At 40.3% G+C, this 21550-nt stretch overlaps 1 protein-coding gene across 3 annotated transcripts in view; it reads left to right on the plus strand.

Moving 5' to 3' along the window:
- Positions 1-5141: 5141 nt before the first annotated feature.
- LOC307075659 (ubiquitin-associated protein 2-like) overlaps positions 5142-21550 on the plus strand; it is a 46036-nt gene continuing 29627 nt past the window's right edge. For all 3 annotated transcript variants that reach the window (XM_079736319.1, XM_079736321.1, XM_079736320.1), the window contains exons 1-5: positions 5142-5198; positions 6610-6742; positions 7073-7150; positions 7477-7587; positions 10069-10219. In XM_079736319.1, the coding sequence (XP_079592445.1) occupies positions 6653-6742; positions 7073-7150; positions 7477-7587; positions 10069-10219 (430 nt within the window). In that variant the 5' untranslated portion in view covers positions 5142-5198; positions 6610-6652. The remainder of the gene's footprint in view (positions 5199-6609; positions 6743-7072; positions 7151-7476; positions 7588-10068; positions 10220-21550) is intronic.

The raw sequence follows: 21550 nt of genomic DNA on the forward strand, positions 1-21550 counted from the left end.
TTCCTTTTCAGAAGGCAACGCCACCCCTTAAGTCTTCCGAATGCATTCTCCACCACCACACTTGCCCTGCTGACTCTTTTATTATGTGTCAGGGAATGCTGTCAGGAGCCATTTCTGCAACGGATAGGAGTCCCACAGAATGCAATGACCCACATTTACCATGGCAATGTTCCTGTTACAGGCTGGGAAAAGTCTTCCACGCTCCACTAATTCCCAAATTGTGGACTCTCTCAAAACTCGAGTGCCATGCATACTCCCAGGCATTCCTGCATACACGCTCCAAAGCAGTTATTTTCCATCCACAACACCTTGAAGGATGATGGAATGCCAGCCTTTTCTATTGAAGTAGTCAACATGGCACTCCTGTGGGGCTATAATGGGTATGTGTGACCCATCAAGGGAGCCAACACACTGCGGAAGGCCCCACCTCTGCTCAATGTAGACTGCCATGTCTTTGAGTTTCTCCTGGTCAGGAAAACATATAATTTCTGGAGTCAACACCTTGCAGGCAGCATCGCAGAATTCTTGCACACAGCGATAAAGAGTCGTTATGCACGCACCGAAAAGATGGCCTATGCTCCTGTATTCACTGTTGGTTGCCAGCTTCCACAGTGCGATGGCAACTCTTTTCTTTAGGGGAACACACAGGCAAAAGTTTGTGTCCTCCCTCTGCAGCGCTGGACGCATCTTGTTACAGAGGTACAGGAATGTTTCTTCTGACATCCTAAAGTTATCCACTCACTGTCTGTTTGCGAATTCTGGAACAATCGATTCCCACCAGTTACTGGCTCGGCTGAAAGTCCATACTGTTGGTCTGCAGCTGTGAATGTGCAACAGCTGAAGCATTGGAAAGACACAAATAGCAAACAGAATTTAATAAACAAATTGATTGCTTGTGTTGCAGAGGTGGAATGAAACTATAAGTACATATAAGGAGGTGGGGTTAGCGAAGTTAGTTTGAGACAGTTGTGCTTTACTTTTCTATCCATGTAATTTTATACTTTTACTCAACAACAATTCAGTTGGAAATATTATACTCTTTACTCGCTCATTCATCAGATTGCTAAAGTTACTTGGACAAATGTGATTTATCCACACGACATTATGGAGTTCATAAAATATGGTATCGCTCCTGGTTTAAGGGAAACATTTTGCAATGCAATGCAGGTTAGGCTGTTGTAGAGAATCTATGACTGACCAACAAGACGATATGTTTGTTAGCAATAGCACGTCTGATGAAGTACATTGTTACACGCGTGAATAACTTTTTTATACCCGTGTGCGTCGTCGCGTTGTCTGGTCAAAAGAATCAGCTCGAAAACTTTCTGTTTTTTTTCTGCTGTCCTTGTCCTTTCAGCCTCCAAACTTTCAGCAAACAAAGCTTGCATTTGTAAGTTGATTAACTGCCATATCAAAACTCTTCTAAATTTCTGTACTTTGTGAAGATGATGTCTTTATATTTGTATTTAAAATTTCTAATGTTTTGGCTTTAGGAGGTGCTGATACAAAAGCTGTTTTTGGCTGGCGTATGCGGCAGATCTTGAAGTTTAGCTGTCCCCTTAACTTATAACACCCCTCCCTTTCAGAAAACATTGCCTGTATGTTTTTCGGTAACATATTATTTCTGGCTTTGAATATTGTTTGGGCAGTTATGAATCCAACCAGATCAGGAAATTTCATAGTTTTGGACTGTAAGAATAGTTGATTCATGTGTTCATGAAAAGTTACATTATGGATTATTCTAATGCAGGGGTCAGCAACCTTTTAACATGCAGTGCCAGTTTGACATTTTCTCGTTAATGAGTCTGCCTTAAGCAACAATATATTAAATATTAAGCTGAATTATGACACAGTGACCAAAAACATTTCCAGAAGACCTGGAATTGTATTATTTCCATGTAGTCCACAATCATGCATCAACATTTTAAATGTTTTTTTTGTTGTTATATTTGTTATATTTTATTTATGTCCCATCTTAAAACACCATTTTCAGAAACTCATTCAAAAACATATTTTCACTGTGAGAAATGTAAAAAACGAGAATATATGAGAATGTTGGAACCATCCACATCAATATCTTTAAGACATATACAGCTTTGCAAAACCATGTGAAGGCGATGCATACAGGCCACTTGCAACAATATTTTAAACATTTTCTTCTCTATTACTCACACCATAGGTTTAAAAATCAATTGATCCCATTTCAGAACACTGCTTTTAGTAACTGATTTAAACATATTTGCACTGGGAGGAAATGCCCAAAACAGAATAAAGTGCAAAAAAATCGGTAGTAATGATTATGCTGCTGCATTGTTTTGCTGCCACGTGCCAGTGGTGGCACGCGTGCCTAGGGTGGCCGACCCCTGTCCTAATGGCTCGCTTTTGAAGAATGCACAGTTGTAAAGAGCTTTTATGTGTTTCCCCAGATCTCTGAACAGTAATACAAATATGGTAATATTAATGAGTTATAAAGAATATGGAGCGATTTATTGTTCAGGAAGTACTTAGCTTTTGACAGGACTGAAATGCTTCTTGATAGTTTGCTTTGTATGCATTTTATATGAGGTGTCCTGCAAATTCTGTCGTCAATAATTAACCCTCACAGAAGAAATCACTAACTCCACGGAAAGTAAGAAATTTGCGAACATTTATAGACTTAAAAAAAGCATTTGATACAATAAATCACGATATCTTAATTGCAAAACTAGAATAATTACGATTTGGGGGGTAGTCTTGAATTGGGTGAGGAGGTTTTTGGGGAGAAGGCAACAGTTTTTGATGATGGATGGATATAAGTCAGAAGAATGCTTGGACATCGTGTGTGGCGTTCCGCAGCCTTCAGTGCTTGGACCAATGTTATTCAACATGTACATCAATGATATGTAATGTATCAAAATCTCTCAAATGTATCCTTTTTGCAGATGACACAAATATACTGGTTTCTGGAGAAAATTTGCAGCAACTCCTGTCCACATTGACCACAGAGATTACCAACAAATTTCTTTTGGACAGAAATAAGTTATCTCTAAACCTGCCATCTGCAAAAAGGATACATTCCAGAGATTCTGATATATTGCAAATATCATTGATGTACATGTTGAATAACATTGGTCTATAATTTATGAAGTGGTTCTTATTGGCAGGTTTGTACACCTGTATGACTTTGGCTCTTTTCATTTTATTGAGAAATTGTCAAGTTTGCAATGACAGGTTACAGATATGTGTGGTTTAGAGATACCCTTAATTACCCTTTTAACTGTATTTATGTCAATATCATGTTACATCCCCCTGGTAACTCTTAGTAGGAAAGTTACCAGGGGGTACCAGTGATTGTTACAGGGACGTAAAAATCACAATTGATGGAAGTTTTGTTCTTGCATTTGTTAATAACATCTATAATTTCTTTCTCAAGAGCAGGATTGAGGTACATTGAGCTGGTGTTTCTTTTGATAGTTTGTCATGAGGAGAAGTGTCAGTCATAGGCATTTTCCGCTAAAGTTGGCCCAAACTGATTAACCACCTCTTCCATTTTATTTATATTCTTATCATTTTCGCTGAAAAACTGGGGGTAAGTGATATGTCTCGGGGTATCTCTAATCACACTTTTTAATATAGTCCATGCTTTTGATTTTTTTTTTTATTATTTTCAAGTATTACACTTTGTAATCCTTTTGAGATCCACAGATTATTTTTATGTTTATTTTTTCTGCAGTCTTCCCTAACTGGACATTTTTTTTCATATATCTGTTTAAACGATTTCACAAACTCGTCATATGCTATATTCACTTTGTTTTCTTTATATATCGATTCCCAGTTATATGCAATCAAATGTTTTCTATTGTAGTCATAGACTCCCCTGTCTTGTGGTTTGTTGTCTTGGTAGGTTTCTCATAGTTGCAGTTATAGACTATAAATACGGGTAAATGGTCAGTGATGTCATTTATTAATAATCTGCTTATTGTGTGTGTTATCTATGACGTTTGTGAGAATGCTGTCAATTAATGGGGCACAGTGTGATGTGATTCGACTGGGTCTATTTTAGGGTACAGACTGAAACTGTATAAGGTGGGTTCAGAATTGAATTAACTGGGTTGAATTTTCTTCAACCCAGTTAATGCATGAATCTATATTAGAGCCTATTAGGCAACTCACAATGATGTTTTTCTTTTTTCCCATTAATATTTAAATTGTAACACATTCTAAAATATTATTAATCACTGTTGACATGTTTTCTACTACTTGTAGATGAGATTCTCATCTACAAACAAAGTCACACCACCTCCGTTCTTGTTTTCTCTGTTTTTAAAGATCATTTCGTAGCCTTCGAGTTAAAAGTCCATGCCCCCTGTGAATCCAAGTTTCTGAAATTGCAATAATGTTGAATCACTGCGAGAATTGTCTGAGGTACTACTTGATGTGGTGGAAGTTGGCATATAGGCTTCTGCTATTGAAATGAATGATTGAAAGTTTATGTTCAGTTTTGATGGTATTATTGAATTGTTCTTCATTGTAGTAGATCTTTTTTTATATAAGATCTTTGATAATGGTGAGCAATGGGAGCAAACTGGAGATTTGCCAGGGTTCTAGGGGGCCACAGCAGGCTAAGACCACGTTTGCATCGTGCTTTCTATGCTCTTAAGCGATTTTCGAGTGATATCCGATTGCTTAAAACCCACGTTAATGCAGGTGTAAAGGGGGAATCAGTTAATGTCAAACCATTTTGTAGTGAGATAGGCCTTACTGCTATCCGAATCATTCCAAACTGACTCTATCGCAAATCAATTCTGAAAGGAGGAATGTCCGTTTGTGTTGAAAGTTTATATGTATGTGAACGCATGTTTAGTGGCGAAACTTGAATAATAAGAAAAAGAAGAAGAATGAAAGAGAACAGTGGTTGCCTGCTTCGTAGCAAGTAAATATCCTCCTAAAATATCCGGGAAATAGACAGATTTGAAATACGCACGCTCGTGCACGGGGCAGCGCCGAATCGCCTGTCCTGCTAGACGAGTTTTGATTGGCCCGACCGCTCTCTCGACGACCTGTCCTGCTATACGGGTGCTGATTGGCCCGTCCGCTCTCTCCACGACCTTTCCTGCTAGACGGGTTCTGAATGGCCCGTCCGCTCTCTCGACGTTAAACAACGGCGCGGTTGGTCACGTGACGGCATCTGCTGCTGGCTGAGCGAAGCGTGTTAGCAGGTATGAACATATACTATTTTAAACGATAATAAATCGGCCTTTTCTTAACGTGAACGATAACCTCTTTGATCAATTTTAAATATGAACAATAAAACCAACCGTTTTGTTATTGGCGCATCTTAAGTTTCCATACGTTTTTGGGGAGTTTCCTAGCTAGCCATGGTAGCTTAGCGGCGTATTGTCGAACGGCCCGCACACATGCACACACAGGGGAATGAGCTATCAACGTAGCATTGACAGGCCATCCGTTCCTTGATCATTTTCTTGTGAAACAGCTAAACACACACAACAATCTTCGTAGCATAGATCAAATTGTAGTATAAACGGCGAGAGAAATTGTTTTTGAACGTGCTAATGAATTTTTAGGCGTTTCTGTACAGTTTTAGCTATAATATTCAAACTAACGTTTGTAGGCTGTTGCTAACTTGAGCTAAAGACGTTAGCATTATATTAGCTACTGAGTCACACAAAGGAGTCCTCCTTGTTTAATCTTATTTATTATATTTTGGTTAATCGTCCGTATAGTTGTCTGCTGTTTCCAGTTAGTAACTTGGAGTGGATTGTGGTTATCCGTTGTTCAATAAAAACGAGGTCAGTAGATAGTCGGTTTGTTATTTACTAGGCACTATGTTGAACAAAGACAAACAACTAGCCAACATGAAGCTAACATAAGCCTGCTAGTAATGGTCGAGTGTCGGAGCAACTAATGCGAATATATTCGTGTATCCCAGCAAGCTATACTCGGGAGTTTGTTGTGGATAAACTTTGTTGGCAAGCAAAGCTCAACAAAGTCTGTTAGACCTGAGGTAATGTGGTCTATCTAGTTTTAGATGACACTTTGGTCATTTGACTTCCCACAGGCAGTATTTCGCTATCTGAAGTATTAAACACCCAAATATCGAACAATAACTTGGCGGTGATGTAATGTACATAAATACATTTGTGCCATAGTCGTGTGTACGTTTGCGTTGCCACGCTACGAACAACTGCGTCACACCTAGTGAGAGACACACATTGACCAGTGTCTACCTCATTTGGCCCACAACACCATACACGTAAAGCTCAGTGGTTGATAAAGGTGCTCGTCGGAAATATTTATCTGGGTCTTTTGGGGTGAACGTTTTCATGTGTTTTACTGTGTGTGAGAGAAGGAGGGAGGTAAAGGGGTGTAAATTGACACCACATTGCCCCCTCTTGAATGTCTAAATTTAACCAGTGGTAGTGCGACAGATGGGGTTCTAGTCTTGCATGAAGCCGTCTTGTGTATTCATAATGCAGTAAAGGCCTTCAGTCAGACATGTTACTAGTTCTTGGATAAAGTTTGAAAAACGATATAATATAGCAGTGAATCGATTTTATATTACATATCACTATTGCTAATTTTATATTTTCTGTCTTGTCTCCCTCCTAGATTTTTTCTATTTTGTACATACATTGTTTTGTATATACTGTATATGATGACTTCAGTGGTGAGCAGTCCTGCCCGGGCCACGCGGGAAAGAACACTGCCCACCAACACACAAACCACACAGAAGCAAATCCAGGTGACTGAATAACGCATATCTGCACCTCTATGTCATTGTCTTTAGTAGGGCTGCTTGATTATGGAAAAAAATCATAATCACGATTATTTTGGTTAATATTGAAATCACAATTATTCAAACGATTATTTTTGAGTTTGAAAACATGATGTATTTATTCAGCATGTCTTTCCCAAAAAACTAACTGAGAACTTTGAAACATCAAAAAATGGTCAGTATATGCAACTGGACATTAATACTGCCTTTATTTAATTAATGTGAATGCAATGCGTGTATATATTCCTGCTTGAATATCCCCACTTTACTAATCAGTGAACAAACTTTTATTTCTAGGCTACCGCAGATCAGATTCGTCTAGCACAGGTAACCGTTGAAAAAAAGGATGCTGACTTTGAGGACAAGGTCAAACAGGTAATATGGGTTTTATAAATTAATATTTTTAGTTTTGACGTTTTTGGCACTACTTGAAAGTACCTGTTTAAAGGGGACATCTCATACCACCAGGTGTGAGTGTGATTAGCCATTACAAGCAGGTTTGAAAATGTGCAGCATTGTGACATCACAGGTTGGCGTGTCCATCTATCCGTCACACATCTAGATGGACACGCCCACCTGTGATGTCACAATGCTGCACATTTTCAAACCTGCTTGTAATGGCTAATCACACTCACACCTGGTGGTATGAGATGTCCCCTTTAATTACGCTTTTGTTGACTTTGCATGAACTTGTATAACAGCTGAGTGAAGTGAGTGGGAAGACCCAAGATGAGTGTGGGATAGCCCTCCATGACTGCAATGACGATGTCAACAGAGCCATCAACTTCCTGCTGGAGAGCCCCTCAGACACAGTAAGAGGCCCAAATCTACACATATACCAGATACACATACGTTTGTTTGGTACCTACCAACATATTTTCCAACATGCCTACACAAGCTCATTATTTCTTACAGTGTGGCATTCTTTTGCAGGTTCTAGAAAGTATGGGAAATATAAGCTAATCATAGTAGGGATGGGCACGAGTAGTAATTCCGAACTCGAGTGATCGAAGGAATTCCTCGAGGATCAATCGAGTACTCGTTTATCTATTATCTATTTTTAGAATGCAACGCATCTGCAGCAGGAATAGGCCTAATGATGAACGGCAATATTACCAACCCAACATGTTATGCTTATTCTCAATCCAAACAGTCAGTTATCAGAGTATTCATTATTTATTTTTGCAAACGTTCAAAACACATTTTCCTGAGAAAAAAAAAAAAATGCGTCTCTCAATTAAAATCACGTCGAACAAAGGTCCCTAACGGTTTAAAAAACAAAAAACAAAACAAGTAGCCTAACCATTGCAAATAATTTAAAGTTGCAAATAAAACAGCAGCAAATGAACTAAAAAAAATACAATTTAAAGAAATATAAGGGGCCTAATTAACTTTACACATTTAGAAAAATACAACCTATAAATGATTATCCGAAAACCGAAATCAATTCTTGGTTAGAAAAAACTGCATATCGACGTGCTCTGGAGACAGGCAAGAGCGCATTCTGTTCACTATCATTCCTGCGGCGGAGAACACTCGCTCCACTGGCAAGGAGGTGGCGGGGATAAGCAGGTGCTGCTTTGCCAGAATGCTCAGTTTTTTGTATCGATCCCTGTTTGTCTCCCACCACTCCATGGGGTTTTGCTGTGGACGCATGGCTCACTGAAATAAGTAGTGGTGCAACGGTTCACGGGTTACCCGTGATCCGTACGGATCAACCCCCACGGTTCGGGACGCAAGTGATCCGCGGATCGGCTGATAAAAAAAAAAGGTTGTGCGTTCACGTGATCATCGCATGTTTAAAGGAAAATTCCGGTATTTACAACATCATCAGGTAGCGTAGCGAAATACAGTTTCTGTCATGTTTTATTTGGCGTTGCGTAAATCCCATTGAAACCGGAAGCGGAAATGTTTGTTTGTTTGTAGTCTTTTCGCTTGGTTCTCCGTATCAACAGTAGGGCTAGAACCGAGCGAAAAGACTACAACCAACCCCCCTTGCAATGGGCAATGAGTCTTCCAACAGAAATCAATGGATTTACAAAATGCCAAATAAAATACGACAGAAACTGTATTTCGCTACCATACTTGATGAAAAAAAAGATGAGGATGTCTGCATTGCCTGGGGAGAGTGTAGACTCTAAACTCTCCCCAGGCAATGCAGACATCCTGAATTTAATTCAGGATTATTTACTATCGATGTTAAAAAGAAGAAGGAATAATGCCTTCGGTTGCAATTCTTTTAAATATTGACTATGCTTAAAGGAAGCAGGATTATTGCCTAATTTTTCACTTTATTTAGTTTTTACACATTTGAAGAATTATTTAAAGTCACATTTGTCTTGTTATCTTTTTTGTTGTTGTTGATCCGAAAATGATCCGACCCGTGACTCAATAACCGTGACACGTTCCGAACCGTGAGTTTTGTGATCCGTTGCACCCCTAGAAATAAGCTTCTAGCTCGTTGACATCGCTATTTTCCAAGTAGTCCTCCCCGAAGAGGGTGTCAAGTGCCTCTGATGTGCTTGAGATACTGCAGGTTTGTGCTTCACTGCTCCATGTCATCGGGGCCTTGCAATGTAACCCCGTCATGCAGTTCCGACAGCTTCTCTTGGGTGCTGAGGCGAAGTGCTGGATCCAAAAACCGAAGGTGTTAGTGTCTCGGGTCAAGCGCAGAAGCAAGGGCTGACACACACACGCACGCACCAGTGCAGGGCAATACATTTGACCTTTCAGATTCTTCAGTTCAATTCATTTTACATTTTATGCATTTTTAGCAATGCTTTTCATTCAGCTGTCACTTTAGTTCCTTCCAACCATTTACATTTCTTAAATAGTGTGCATGTTTACATTGTTTACTCCATTTAGACTTTTTAACTTTTAGACCTTCACTTGATTTAAGCCTGTCTTAATATATGTGGCTTTATTAAAAAATATTTTCAACCTCACTTTGTACTACAGCACTCAAGGCATTTTATGCAGGAAATGCATTTTCTAGTTTTATTTGTTCTTTTGATGAAACGTTAAATGTTATCTTTGACTGTCATGAGTCCTTGGATGATCTTCTCAATTACATATGCAGATATTTTATGCATCCCTCCGTTTTAGGTGCCAAAACTGCACTTGGGGTCCCACACAACCAACCTGTCCATGGGTATCCAGGATATTATAAATAATTATTTCACTGAGAAAGCATGGCTGCATTCATTAGGGGTGTGTGTGTGTGTGTGTGTGTGTGTGTGTGTGTGTGTGTGTGTGTGTGTGTGTGTGTGTGTGTGTGTGTGTGTGTCTGTCAGACCTCCTGGGAGACGGTGGGGAAGAAGCGTAGTGTGGGGAAGGAGGCAGGGCCCTCTGAGATCAAGGAGAGGAGGGGAGGAGAGCGGGAGGCCAGCCGCGGTCGTGGTGGAGCCAACCGGAGGGGCCGGGGCATCAGCAGAGGACGTGACGGTAATTACGCTGGGAGGGCTGGTGTCTCCAAAGGTTTCCTGGATAAACATTAATTATTGAGAGATGTTTTGTGTTGAAATGCAAAGCTGACTAGGAGTGAAAGAAGAGCGTTTCTATATTTGGCATATAAATATTTAAGAGAAGTTTTTTGCCTTTACAATTGTCGGTAACACTTTATAGTAAGGTGCCATAATAAATAGTAAGCTAGTCGTTACCTAACCCTTTGTTAATATTTGTTAGTTGTTACTAAAATATCTATTTGGTACAAGTTAATCGTTTTTTAATCATTAATTAAATATTAGTAGTTTGCATAAAATCTGTATGTTAATGTTTTAACAAATATTAAACAATCTATTAACTAATATTGTATTAATATTTGTTAAGAGTTAACTAAATGTATTTTTGGCACTAATTAACAGTTATTTCTTACATCATTTAAATGTTTTTTTTACAAACTATGTTAATGACATTATTTAACTAATTGTAAACTGTGCTTCTGCCTATCCCAATATGAACCACTCCTCATAGGACCCTTACAATGAAGTTGCTTGAGCTTAATTAATATATTTGTAATATATAGCTATCAGCGTAGGGCCCCTTATAATAAAGTTGGTTAAGCTTAATTAATATATTAGTAATATATAACTATCAGTATGGGGGATTCTTATAATAGTTGGTTAAGCTTAATTAATATATTAGTAATATATAACTATCATTATGGGGGACCCTTATAATAAAGTTGGAACAGTAATTATTAATTATTTACAAATATTTCTTCTTACATTTATTAACGATAGCAAATATTTTACAGTGGGTCTCTCACACTGGAAATGAATGATCTCAGCACACACTGTTGGGAAGGGGGATGAAAAAACTTTATAAAGTCAAAGTCCTTTTCCTCCCCTGGGACGACAGGCGTCGTCTGTACAGGAGGGGGGAAATGTAACGTTGCGGCTGCCCGTTACCACATGCAGTTGATATAAACAGGGCCCCGTTTCCCGAAAGCATCGTTGGTAACGAACGTCGTAAAAACGCTCGTAGCTAATGAGGACTCAAGGGGTACTCGTAGGATGCTAAGAGCATCGTTAGCCTACTGTAGCCTCAGTGGCGTCACCAGCGGACATTCCATGTATTGAATGCGTTTTATTAAAACACATCCAGTACCATGGAATGCCCAGCTGGCGCAATTTCGCAACCAAAAACAGTGGTTACCGCCGATATATTACTCATAGACTACTGTTAGATTTAAACAGCAAAGATAGACATGTTAGAAGTCAACAACAACATAATTTATTGCAGCAATTTAAAATTCCAAAAATACATGCGCAGCCGAAATGTACCCATCAAACGCCACGTCACAAGGCATATAATAAAATCAAATGGTTCCATTGCTCTTGTGTGGGAGGTCGCTTTCGAGCTGCACTTGCTGTCTCCCCCTGATTTCAATTCAACCATCGTGGTTAAATGTCCTCATATTGATCAATGACAGAAGACATAGGCTACTGTAGGCATGCATCATGCTGAGACCAGCGGGTGTCGGAGAATTTCTGCAGGCGTTTTTTGTTGCGATTGTTTGCATTAAGCACTGTAGGCGCTTCGGTGAGACTGTGATGAAGTTCACTGTTTATTGGACCCTGCCTAGATAGTAGCGAACATCCCTGACCATAGTTAATCGTGTTTGTAATCTACACTACACAAAAAACTCTCAAAATCTACAAAAATAAAACATTTGGGAGTATGTAATAATTCAAAATGTTCTGAAGAGGTCAGTGACTCCGTGCGCGACTTCGTGCACAACTCCAAAGCATCCCTAGATTACACGTCAAAATCGCGGAAACATTATTAGAACCACGTACACCGTATTTGCAACACACTGCCTACTATCAAAAGCAAAACATAAATACTCCATTCAGCTGACCACACAACTACATTTCCCAAACAGCACAACTATGGCCTAATCAAAATGGCCAATGGTAACATACTCCTACATGGCACAGTGGCCATAACCAATAATAAAATAACTGCTCTTACCCGTTCAGAAGTTAACTCTGCGTGCCTTCTGTTCAGCGAACTCGTTGATAATAGAGGTGAAATCCTATCTTCTTGCTCTTTCATTCTCGATGGAGAGTATGGCCAGTCCACTCAATCACTCCTGTGCCATGGCGCTCCTTAGGTAAGTCTATCAATTTGAGCTTGGAAAATGACCGCTCTGCCGTGGCTGCGGTCACTGGTTTGGTGAGGTACAGGAAAAACGCTGTCCAAACATCACTGAATGATGCTGCCAAAGAGCTGTGATCAACAATGAGCATTTTAGCCATATCCTTAATTGATGGTCCTTTTGCAAATTCAGCCTTAAAACAAGCTCTGAAGGCAATAAGTTGGCTCGGGAAACATGGGCTTAAGTCCCTGTTGTAGTGATCAGCAAGGCGCTGTGCGTGCTCATACAGGGCATCATTGGGGGCACTATTCAGTTCTAAGGGTTGGATATCCTGGAAAAGTACAATGGTTTCATGCAGTGAAACCAGTGCACTTTTGCGCAACGGCTTGAGCGCTCCTTTTGACCTTGGTGAAGTCCTCTCTGTAGGTGGTCAGGCCCTGGACAGCATTTTGAATGAGGCAAACAGCCTTTTGAATGTCCACATCTTTTCGTTGCAACATCTGTGACACCGCATGAAGGTGTTCAAGTACTTTTGATGAACAACAAACTTTGCCTTTAAGGCTGGGGCCTCGTCCCGCACATCTTTCTTTTCATCCACCAAGGCGATTTTGGTTAGAGCTTTCAAAACATCCACATATCGATACCTCAGAGAGTTGAGAGCATCATACCTTGAGGACCATCGTGTGGGGCAAAGACGCTTCAGGCTTACCTCCGAGTCAGACAGCAGTGACCATCTCTTAATGCTCTTACTGAAAAATAAATAAAGGGCCTCGATAGTGTCGTAAGAGTTGCCCATTTCAGTCATGTCCTTAACGGAGTCATTTAGTGCCAAATTGAGGTTATGCCCGGCGCAATGCACGTATCTTGCAAGTGGCTCCATCTCCTTTATACGTGCCTGGACGCCCGAATAGACACCGCTCATATTAGCAGCGCCATCGTATCCTTGTCCTCGACACTTTGACAGGTCAAACCCATTGCTTGTAATTTTGTAGAGTATTTTCGTTTCCAATGCAGCAGCTGAGGTTTCCAGGGTTTCTTCAAACCCCCAAAAGGCCTCCCTAATCAAAATATCTATAGCGATATCGTCATTCCTCTCAATGAAGACGTATCTATATACATGGCTACATTGATCTTTCTTAAAAATATCCTGGGTCGTATCCATAATTATGGAAAAAAACAGAGCACTCTAAGAGCATTTTGTTTTTTATAATGGTCTGCACTTGTTTGGCTGTTAATTGAATTATCTCATTTTGTATGGTAGGACTGAGATATTTAACAGACCCTTGTGGTCACTCAACTAGCTCTTCTAACACTGGGTCATAAAGTGCCAACAGTTCTATTAGACTGTGTCCACTAAAATGTCCACTATTTGGATCTCCGTATCTCTCCCTATGCCCTCTGAAAGGCATGTTGCAAGTAGCCAGAGTGATGGTCACATTAACAATGCGGTGTAGCACTTGCCTCCAGAAATTAGCAGCATTCCTTGCTTCCCTCTCCATTTGTTGATCAATCCTCCCGTTTCTCTTCCATTGATCATAGCATTTACATGCGTTAACATGCACATCAGATTTAGCGTGTGAATCTATTCTCGCTCAAATGTTTCCAGTCTCGGAAACCTCTGGCCCATGTATCATTGTAAAAAAGTGCACTTCTGTCTGCAAACAACCAGCAGGGTTCACAATATGCTCGGTCCAAAATGGGCGAATAACACAGCCATGAACGTGGAAGTTTGATACCTGCCCTCGTTGTAGTTGTATAATGCAACTCAGAAAAATACCTGTTTCCTTGCGTTGCGTCTCTAGGGAATGGTCCGCAGGGCTTGCATGAACCCGTTGCTACAACATTGCTCCTCACGGGAGTGTCCGGGACCTCCTGAGCACCATAGAGTCCCCTATCGGTCGACCGAACACTAGCAGCAGTAGCACCACTCGTCACGTTGGAGGAGGGTCTTGGGCTGTCCCGTTGACGGTTCTGGTTCAGTGGAGCTGGAGGAAGAGGGCACTGAGGTGGTGGCAGTAGGCTCCAAGTCGTACTCCTGAACATTGCTAACACTTGTGGTGCTAGTGCTAGAAGTGACCGCCGGAGGTGGTTTAAAAATAAATCTGTATAATTTCGGCAATTTCGAATTGCGCGCATCCAGGTCTTTCTCCTCTTTACGTTTTTTAGCACCACTTTTTAGCTTGCTAAACATTGCAATGGTATGGCTTAGCTTTTAACAATATGTTAGAGTTGGAGACACTCACTCTCAAGAAGACAACCCTAGCATTAACGTGCCAGCACGTAGCCTATGATCAGAAACATAGGTCTAACAGATTTCCCAGCAGGCCCTATTTTGTAAATGTTGAAAATAAAAGAAAATAAATGAAGTAGCCTAAGTGCGATTTTACCGTATTTTCCGCACTATAAGGCGCACTTAAAAGCCAGTAATTTTCTCAAAAAACGACAGTGCCCCTTATAATCCGGAGCGCCTTTTATATGGATCAATTCGTGTTTACAAATGAACTAAGTTGTCAGAACGCTTAATAAAGTTTGACTTCGTCTGACTGTTTTGTTGACATTCCCTTTATGGCTGGTTCAGACCACACGACAGATATTCCTCCACTATTAGGAAGGTCACACTATACGATCACAGAGCCAGGAAATCGGGCGGAAGACTGGCCACACTACAAGATTCGAGGGTGCGATGCTCTACTTTGTATCATTCACGTTTGCAAGATGTTTAAAAAATCTAAGGTTTGGAACTGCGTAATTGTGTTTTACTTTTTTGTCATAAAGGTTCCAGTTTTATATCTGCTAAATGCAGCAACTCGTCCTCACAGTTGCGTTGCGCGTGACGATCTATACAATTAGCACAGCTCCATCTAGTGGATGCATAACTCATCCCCAGTCAAACGTTTGACTGCAGTATCTTCTATGCTATGCGCCTTATAATCCGGTGCGCCCTATTTATGAAAAAAGTTCTAAAATAGGTCATTCATTGAAGGTGCGCCTTATAATCCGGTGCGCGTTATAGTGCGGGAAATACGGTATATACTTTTTTATTCGTGGCCAAAGTATCACTACTGTAACCAAATTACATACATTAAGGAAGAGGAAGAGAAAATATGTGAGCCACCCTGACTGATGTTATGAGAGAAGAGAGTCTATATAAACCGGTCAGTTCCTTTCTACAATTACTTGTAGATATCTTAAGCTGCCTTCACACCACCGCCAGCGCGGTGACCCGACGGTCGCCGCCGGGCCCCCCCTGGACGTCCAGGGCCCCGTGGCCCGCCCCGGAAGTCCCGGCCCAAGCTATGCCCCTGGCGTTCAGTATTAGGACTGATATAGCATACGTCGGCCTAGGCCTGATCAATTGTCTTAATATCTTTAGCATTCAGTATGCAGTCTATTCTTTTCGTATGCTACTCTGCTGTTGGACTTGATGGGGAGATATTTTAACCCTTTTAACCCCATTTTCCTGCAACATTCCTTCGTCTCCCCCTCCTACATAGCTCGTTTCAGCACCGTGTCAGTGGACAGGTACAATCCTACCAACGTCGTGAGTGCAGTGAACACGCGTTCATGTTAAGAGGCGATTCGGGAAACGCTCCAAAGGAATTCACGATGGTTCGCAAGATCAATCGTGAGAACGATCGTACGAGCGAAGATCCGTCGTTGTCGGGACATGAAGCCCAGGTGTGACACCGCGATTCACAATAGCCCTTTTATTGGCACACACGAACATAGCATTCCAACGCACACACAAACATAATATTCCAACGCTTTCATGACGCCATCTGCAACACACAAACATAAAATACAACATTACGAGAAAGCCGGTCATGGGACACAATACAAACATCTCAAGAACAAGGACAAGACATTAAAAATACTCACGTTGCGGTTGAGCTGGCTTCCGGGTTTCAGAGTATGGGGGAGGACCAGACGTGAAGTCCGGAAGAACATTTGTGCGTTGTGGGTGTGGCGTCAGACGGGCAGGGATCAAGTGTGTGGGATGAGAGGGGTGTTTGGGGTACTTGGGGAATATTTAAGGTGTCAGAGAAGTTATGTATAAGGATGCTTACTAGACCAACATGTTTTGAGTAATTTGTTAATTAGGTGTGGTGATATTTAAATCAAAAATTTGTATTTGTATTGTGAATTGAATGGCAGGTGTTATGGGTCAGGCCATGAGGGTTATATTTGGGGCCAAAACAGGTCTGTGTGAGGTACTAGGGTCTGAGGTGAGCTTGTGGCAACACATAGCTCTTGGACAAGCCAATGGCTAAATGGAAATGCCAGAGTGGAGGACGGTTATTTTTTAGTTTTGCTTATTGACGATATTCTGAAGTATATTTATTAATTGACTTATTCTTTGTGGATTTTTTTTTGGTTTATTTGTTTTATGCATTTTTTTTGCCTCCTGACAGGCATATTTACCTGCGGCTACGGAGAATAAAACAGGTCAACTGCCTTTCCCCAAACCTCTGTCACACTGCCTTCAGTCGTTCCACCACCGCAAGGCTAGCCAGGCAACAGTTCCCCATACTGATAGTTATACATTACTAATATATTAATTAAGCTTAACCAACTTATTATAAGGGAACCCACGCTGATAGCTATATATTACTAATATATTAATTAAGCTTAATCAACTTCATTGTAAGGGTCCTATGAGGGTGGTTCATTTTGGGATAGGCAGAAGCACAGTTTAATAACAGTTAGTTAAATAATAATTTGTCATTAACTTTTATATTAACATATAGTTTGTAAATAAACATGTAACATTTAAATGATGTAAGAAATAACTGTTAATTAGTGCCAGAAATACAATAGTTAACTGTTACAAATATTAATACAATATTAGTTAATAGATTGTTTTCTATTTGTTAAAACATTAACATACAGATTGTATGCAAACAACTATTTAATTAATGATGAAAAAACTATTAACTTGTGCCAAATAGATATTTTAGTAACAATTAACAAATAATAACAAAGGGTTAGGTAATGACTAGTTTGCTATTTATTATGGCACCTTATTATAAAGTGTTACCCAATTGTCTATACTTTAGACTGATGTACTTCCACGATGTTAATACAAGTGATGAATGATAATTAACATCGTGGAAATTGTGTTTTTAAAATTAATCTTTTAACCATTGACCAAGGTTAAAATTTTCCGATCCATTAACACAAAGTTAAACAGCTCAATAATAAAACTAATGCTTGTGTTTTTTGCTGCAGTTGCACAAGATATTACAATTTAAGTATCCTTTATTAGTTTAAAACATTACAAAATGCTTTTGTTACTTAAGTTATGTACAGTCATAAGTTTACGTTACTTTGACGTTGAGCACTACATTTAATCAATGTTGTCAGCGATTGTCCTCTTTAGGCATTTCTTTAAGCCATGTACATTCAGTGTTTCCCGCAGGATTTTTTTCAGCAGCGGTGGTGTGGTCCCCGAACCCTCTAGGGGGGTCCGGGGCCATGCCCCCCCGGCCGAAATTGTTTTGTACCCTTTACATTGGAATGCATGAATCTGGTGCACTTTGAGAGGAGAATATGCACTTAAATCCTATTCAAACAGTCCTGTGTATTACTGTAGATGGGATTATTGGTGTTGTAACTTTGCCTTTTGTGTCTTCATTTACAGATTTTTATATTTTTGTATAGTAATATTTAAACAAAAAATGCCACAACGCAAATATAATTTGCACAATTTATTTACAGATTTTTGCCTAATGCTTAAACGCTAAACATGGTTGCTATCCCAAAAAGAGCGACAACACGCACACACACACATAGGCCTACACACACACACACACACAATACTAGAGGAAAAACGGCACGGAGGTTGCGGTTTATAGATACAATAAAATGATTGGGCTCAGAGGGTTTTTAACACTGATCATGTAGCGACACATTTTAGCAACTTACTTTCTCTCTCTCTCTCTCTCTCTCTGTCTGGCTCACTCTTTCCTTCTTTCTTCGATCTTCCGCTTCACTCGCTACTGCTAGAATCAATGTAACTTTGCAACCATGTAGGGTAGCCTACTGCCAAAAACTGCCACACTCGCTGTGTATTTTTCTTCTTTGATGTTGGTTACGTGACGATGTGCCGCGTGCTGCGCAATTGACGTTACGCGCTGTACTTTTTCTAAAAGGAGCTATGTAAAAAAAAAAAAAAAAATTAGGAGAACGATTTTTATTGCAGCGGCGGAGAAAATTCAGCAGCGGCGGCGCGCCGCTGCTAAGTGAACGTGGGGGAAACACTGACATTTACGCTTTTAGCCAGAAGCAGCTTTATGTGAATGTTTTCCCAACACACGCTTGTACGTTATACATGCTAGGGCTGTCTCTTCAAAGTCGATTATTCGAATCATCAATCGGGAAACCCCGCAGTCGACTCAGAGACTGCGGGGTCTTCCTTTATTTTTTTATTCTTTTTTTATTCTTTTTTCGTCAGTGAGTGGTGTGCATTAGTAAAAAAAAAAATAGAAAACATTAAAATGCACGGAAATAATATTTATATGGATTATAATTATATATTTCAGAAGGACTGATGCGGAACGACGTGTGCTGAAATGGATACAAATTGAAACCAGAACGGTTGGTGCATGGACGGTGGTTGTTTTACTATAGCAAATATTACCATAGCCTATTACCATGTCTCAGAAGACGTCAAGAGTGTGGCGACATTTATAAATAGGCCTACATATAAACAAACAATACAATAAATATGACTGACTCCAAAGAGACAGCTGGTGCCGGTTAGGAGCGTTACTTTGTGTATTTTCAAAGAGTTTTTATTTGATCTAAGACCCAACCTATAGTGTAGACGTGCCAGACCGTATGCATGAATCGACACATTTCGTATGCATGAATCGAAACAGTTTTTATTATTCTTCTGCAGCGGCAGTTGGTGCTGAAAATAAATTGCAAACCGCGTACAGATGCCACCGCAGGCTTAATATTCACCGTTTGCATCATAGCTCTTATGATGATAAGGAGAAGCTTTATTTAGACACTGTCCATGTCACTGTGGGGATTGATTCATTGTAACTTGGTTTGCTAGACAGAATCTCGCAGAGGGAAGCGGCTGTCTCCCCTTAGATTATTGCTACTGTTCAGATCGTGAACACGGGTCTCATATAGTGGATTATCCACTAGCCTATACATGAGCCCTGTGTTCATTATCGGACCGCATTATGGGCAGGAGCCTAATTAAAACCCGACAGGAATAAGTTGGCTACAATTCCGACAAGTTTGATTGACAGAAAATTGTTCAGGTGAGAACGTAATGAGCTAAATGCGCAAGCATATATAAGAGGCCTATAGCCTACCAAAACAGAGTGTTAATTGAAAGAAAACTCATTTTTTAAACCTCCAAAAGACCTGCCCCGCACGGCCGCTGAATAGTCGAATCTCTGGACTGAAAAGGCAGATCTGATTCGACTCAGAAAATTCCGAGTCGGGGACAGCCCTAATACATGCAATCAGAGTTTCCGTTGTCCGGTAATTACCGGTCATTGACCGGAAAAAAATGAGGAGGAACGAAAATTCTAAATGTCTCCGGTCAGAGTGACCAATGGAAATAATTCTCTCTTCACAATTTGAATTGTATTTAAATATGCTACAGTGGTCATTTGTTTAGCCAATTCATGTAAAACAATGAGGGTTTTGATTGACCGATATTTACCCACCACTATACTCGAGCCGGGTCAGGCCGGGCCTTTGATCGAGCGTTTGTGTTTTTTTAAAAAAATAATAATCATTGCTTTATTGGCCTGATCTGAGGAGAAATCTATGCCATAAACAGAAATATTATAGGCCTTTTATAAAACGGGTCTTCTCAATGCCGTAGAATGCTCTGTTCACTTGCATGGGTAGTAGTCTGGTAACTTTTCAACCCCAGCATCTTCGGTTGCTATGCGACAACGTCTTTGCGGACTATTTCTCTGCTGATCAACACTACGAATGCTGCTAACGAATACATTTTAAAAAGACACCATGTGAAGTTTTGTTTTCATTTTGGCAAGTAGCCGTGTAATAAGCAGGATAATGTATAGAACGTTGCCGGTCATTATCGAAAATAAGCCCCTTCAGGGCGAAGCAAGACACCTCCGCTGCGCGTCGGTGTCCTGTTCGCCCTGTCGGGGCTTATTTTCCCGATAATGATCGGCGTTCTATACATTATACCTTACATATATATTTAGCAGAGTAGGCCTAAGTAACAAATGTGTACGAAGTTACACATGTATAAAAAAAAATGTTGGGTTGAAATCGGGCTCGGGCTCATAATTACAGTTAATGTGTCGGGCCGGGCTTGGACAGAACGTGCACGGACTCGGGCCGGGTCGGGCTTGATTTTCTGGGCCCGATCTAAGCTCTAATAAAGACTGCTCAGTGAAGCCGCCTTGGGGAAGGAAGAGTCACAAGGCTTATGCGCATTGCAAGCAGCAGAGACACTCTCGATACATTTGTCTTTAAGTCAGCAGCGGCACGCTTCACAGCTGCCAAATATCGAAAGAAGAAAAAAACAAAAACGTTAAAATGAAATCTGCCAGGTCACATGACCGGCACCAATTTTTTCTAGCGGAAACACTGCATGCTATATGCTTATATAATGATTAACAATATTAAGAACCTTTTGCGGTAACAACGGCTCTTAGGGAAATATCTACGCTACAGCAATATAATTTTATGAACAAAGGAATCAGTCTCACAGTTGGAAACGTCTGTATGGAGATGTGCATCAGACGCAACACATTCAATTATTGTATTTCGATTGATGGCGGTATTTAAAAATTAATAATTAGAGTTATAATAATCAAGCAGTTGAGAACTGTCAGATGAATCTGTTTTTAAAAGTATTGAAGGCATTTAAATGGACAAGGAGGTGATGATGTCATTTTCAAGCACATATCTGAACACTGATCTGTGGAATTACCAATACTGAACCTCTGAACTAAATACAAACCCGTCCAGTCTAAAAAGTAGTCTCCAAAGCCTTACTTATGATCTGTTTTAGTCGATAATTGGTGCAGATGCTGACACAGGCTTTACATAGCCTGTCTGCACATGGAACATTCGATGTTTGGAAAGACCTTCCGAAATGTGCAATCAGACCAGCCCTCCTTTCCAGTTAATAATTGTTTACTTGCGTCCATTTTTTGTAGAACATT

This window comes from Pollachius pollachius (assembly GCF_949987615.1).
Source record: "Pollachius pollachius genome assembly, chromosome: 1".
NCBI classification, from domain to species: domain Eukaryota; kingdom Metazoa; phylum Chordata; class Actinopteri; order Gadiformes; family Gadidae; genus Pollachius; species Pollachius pollachius.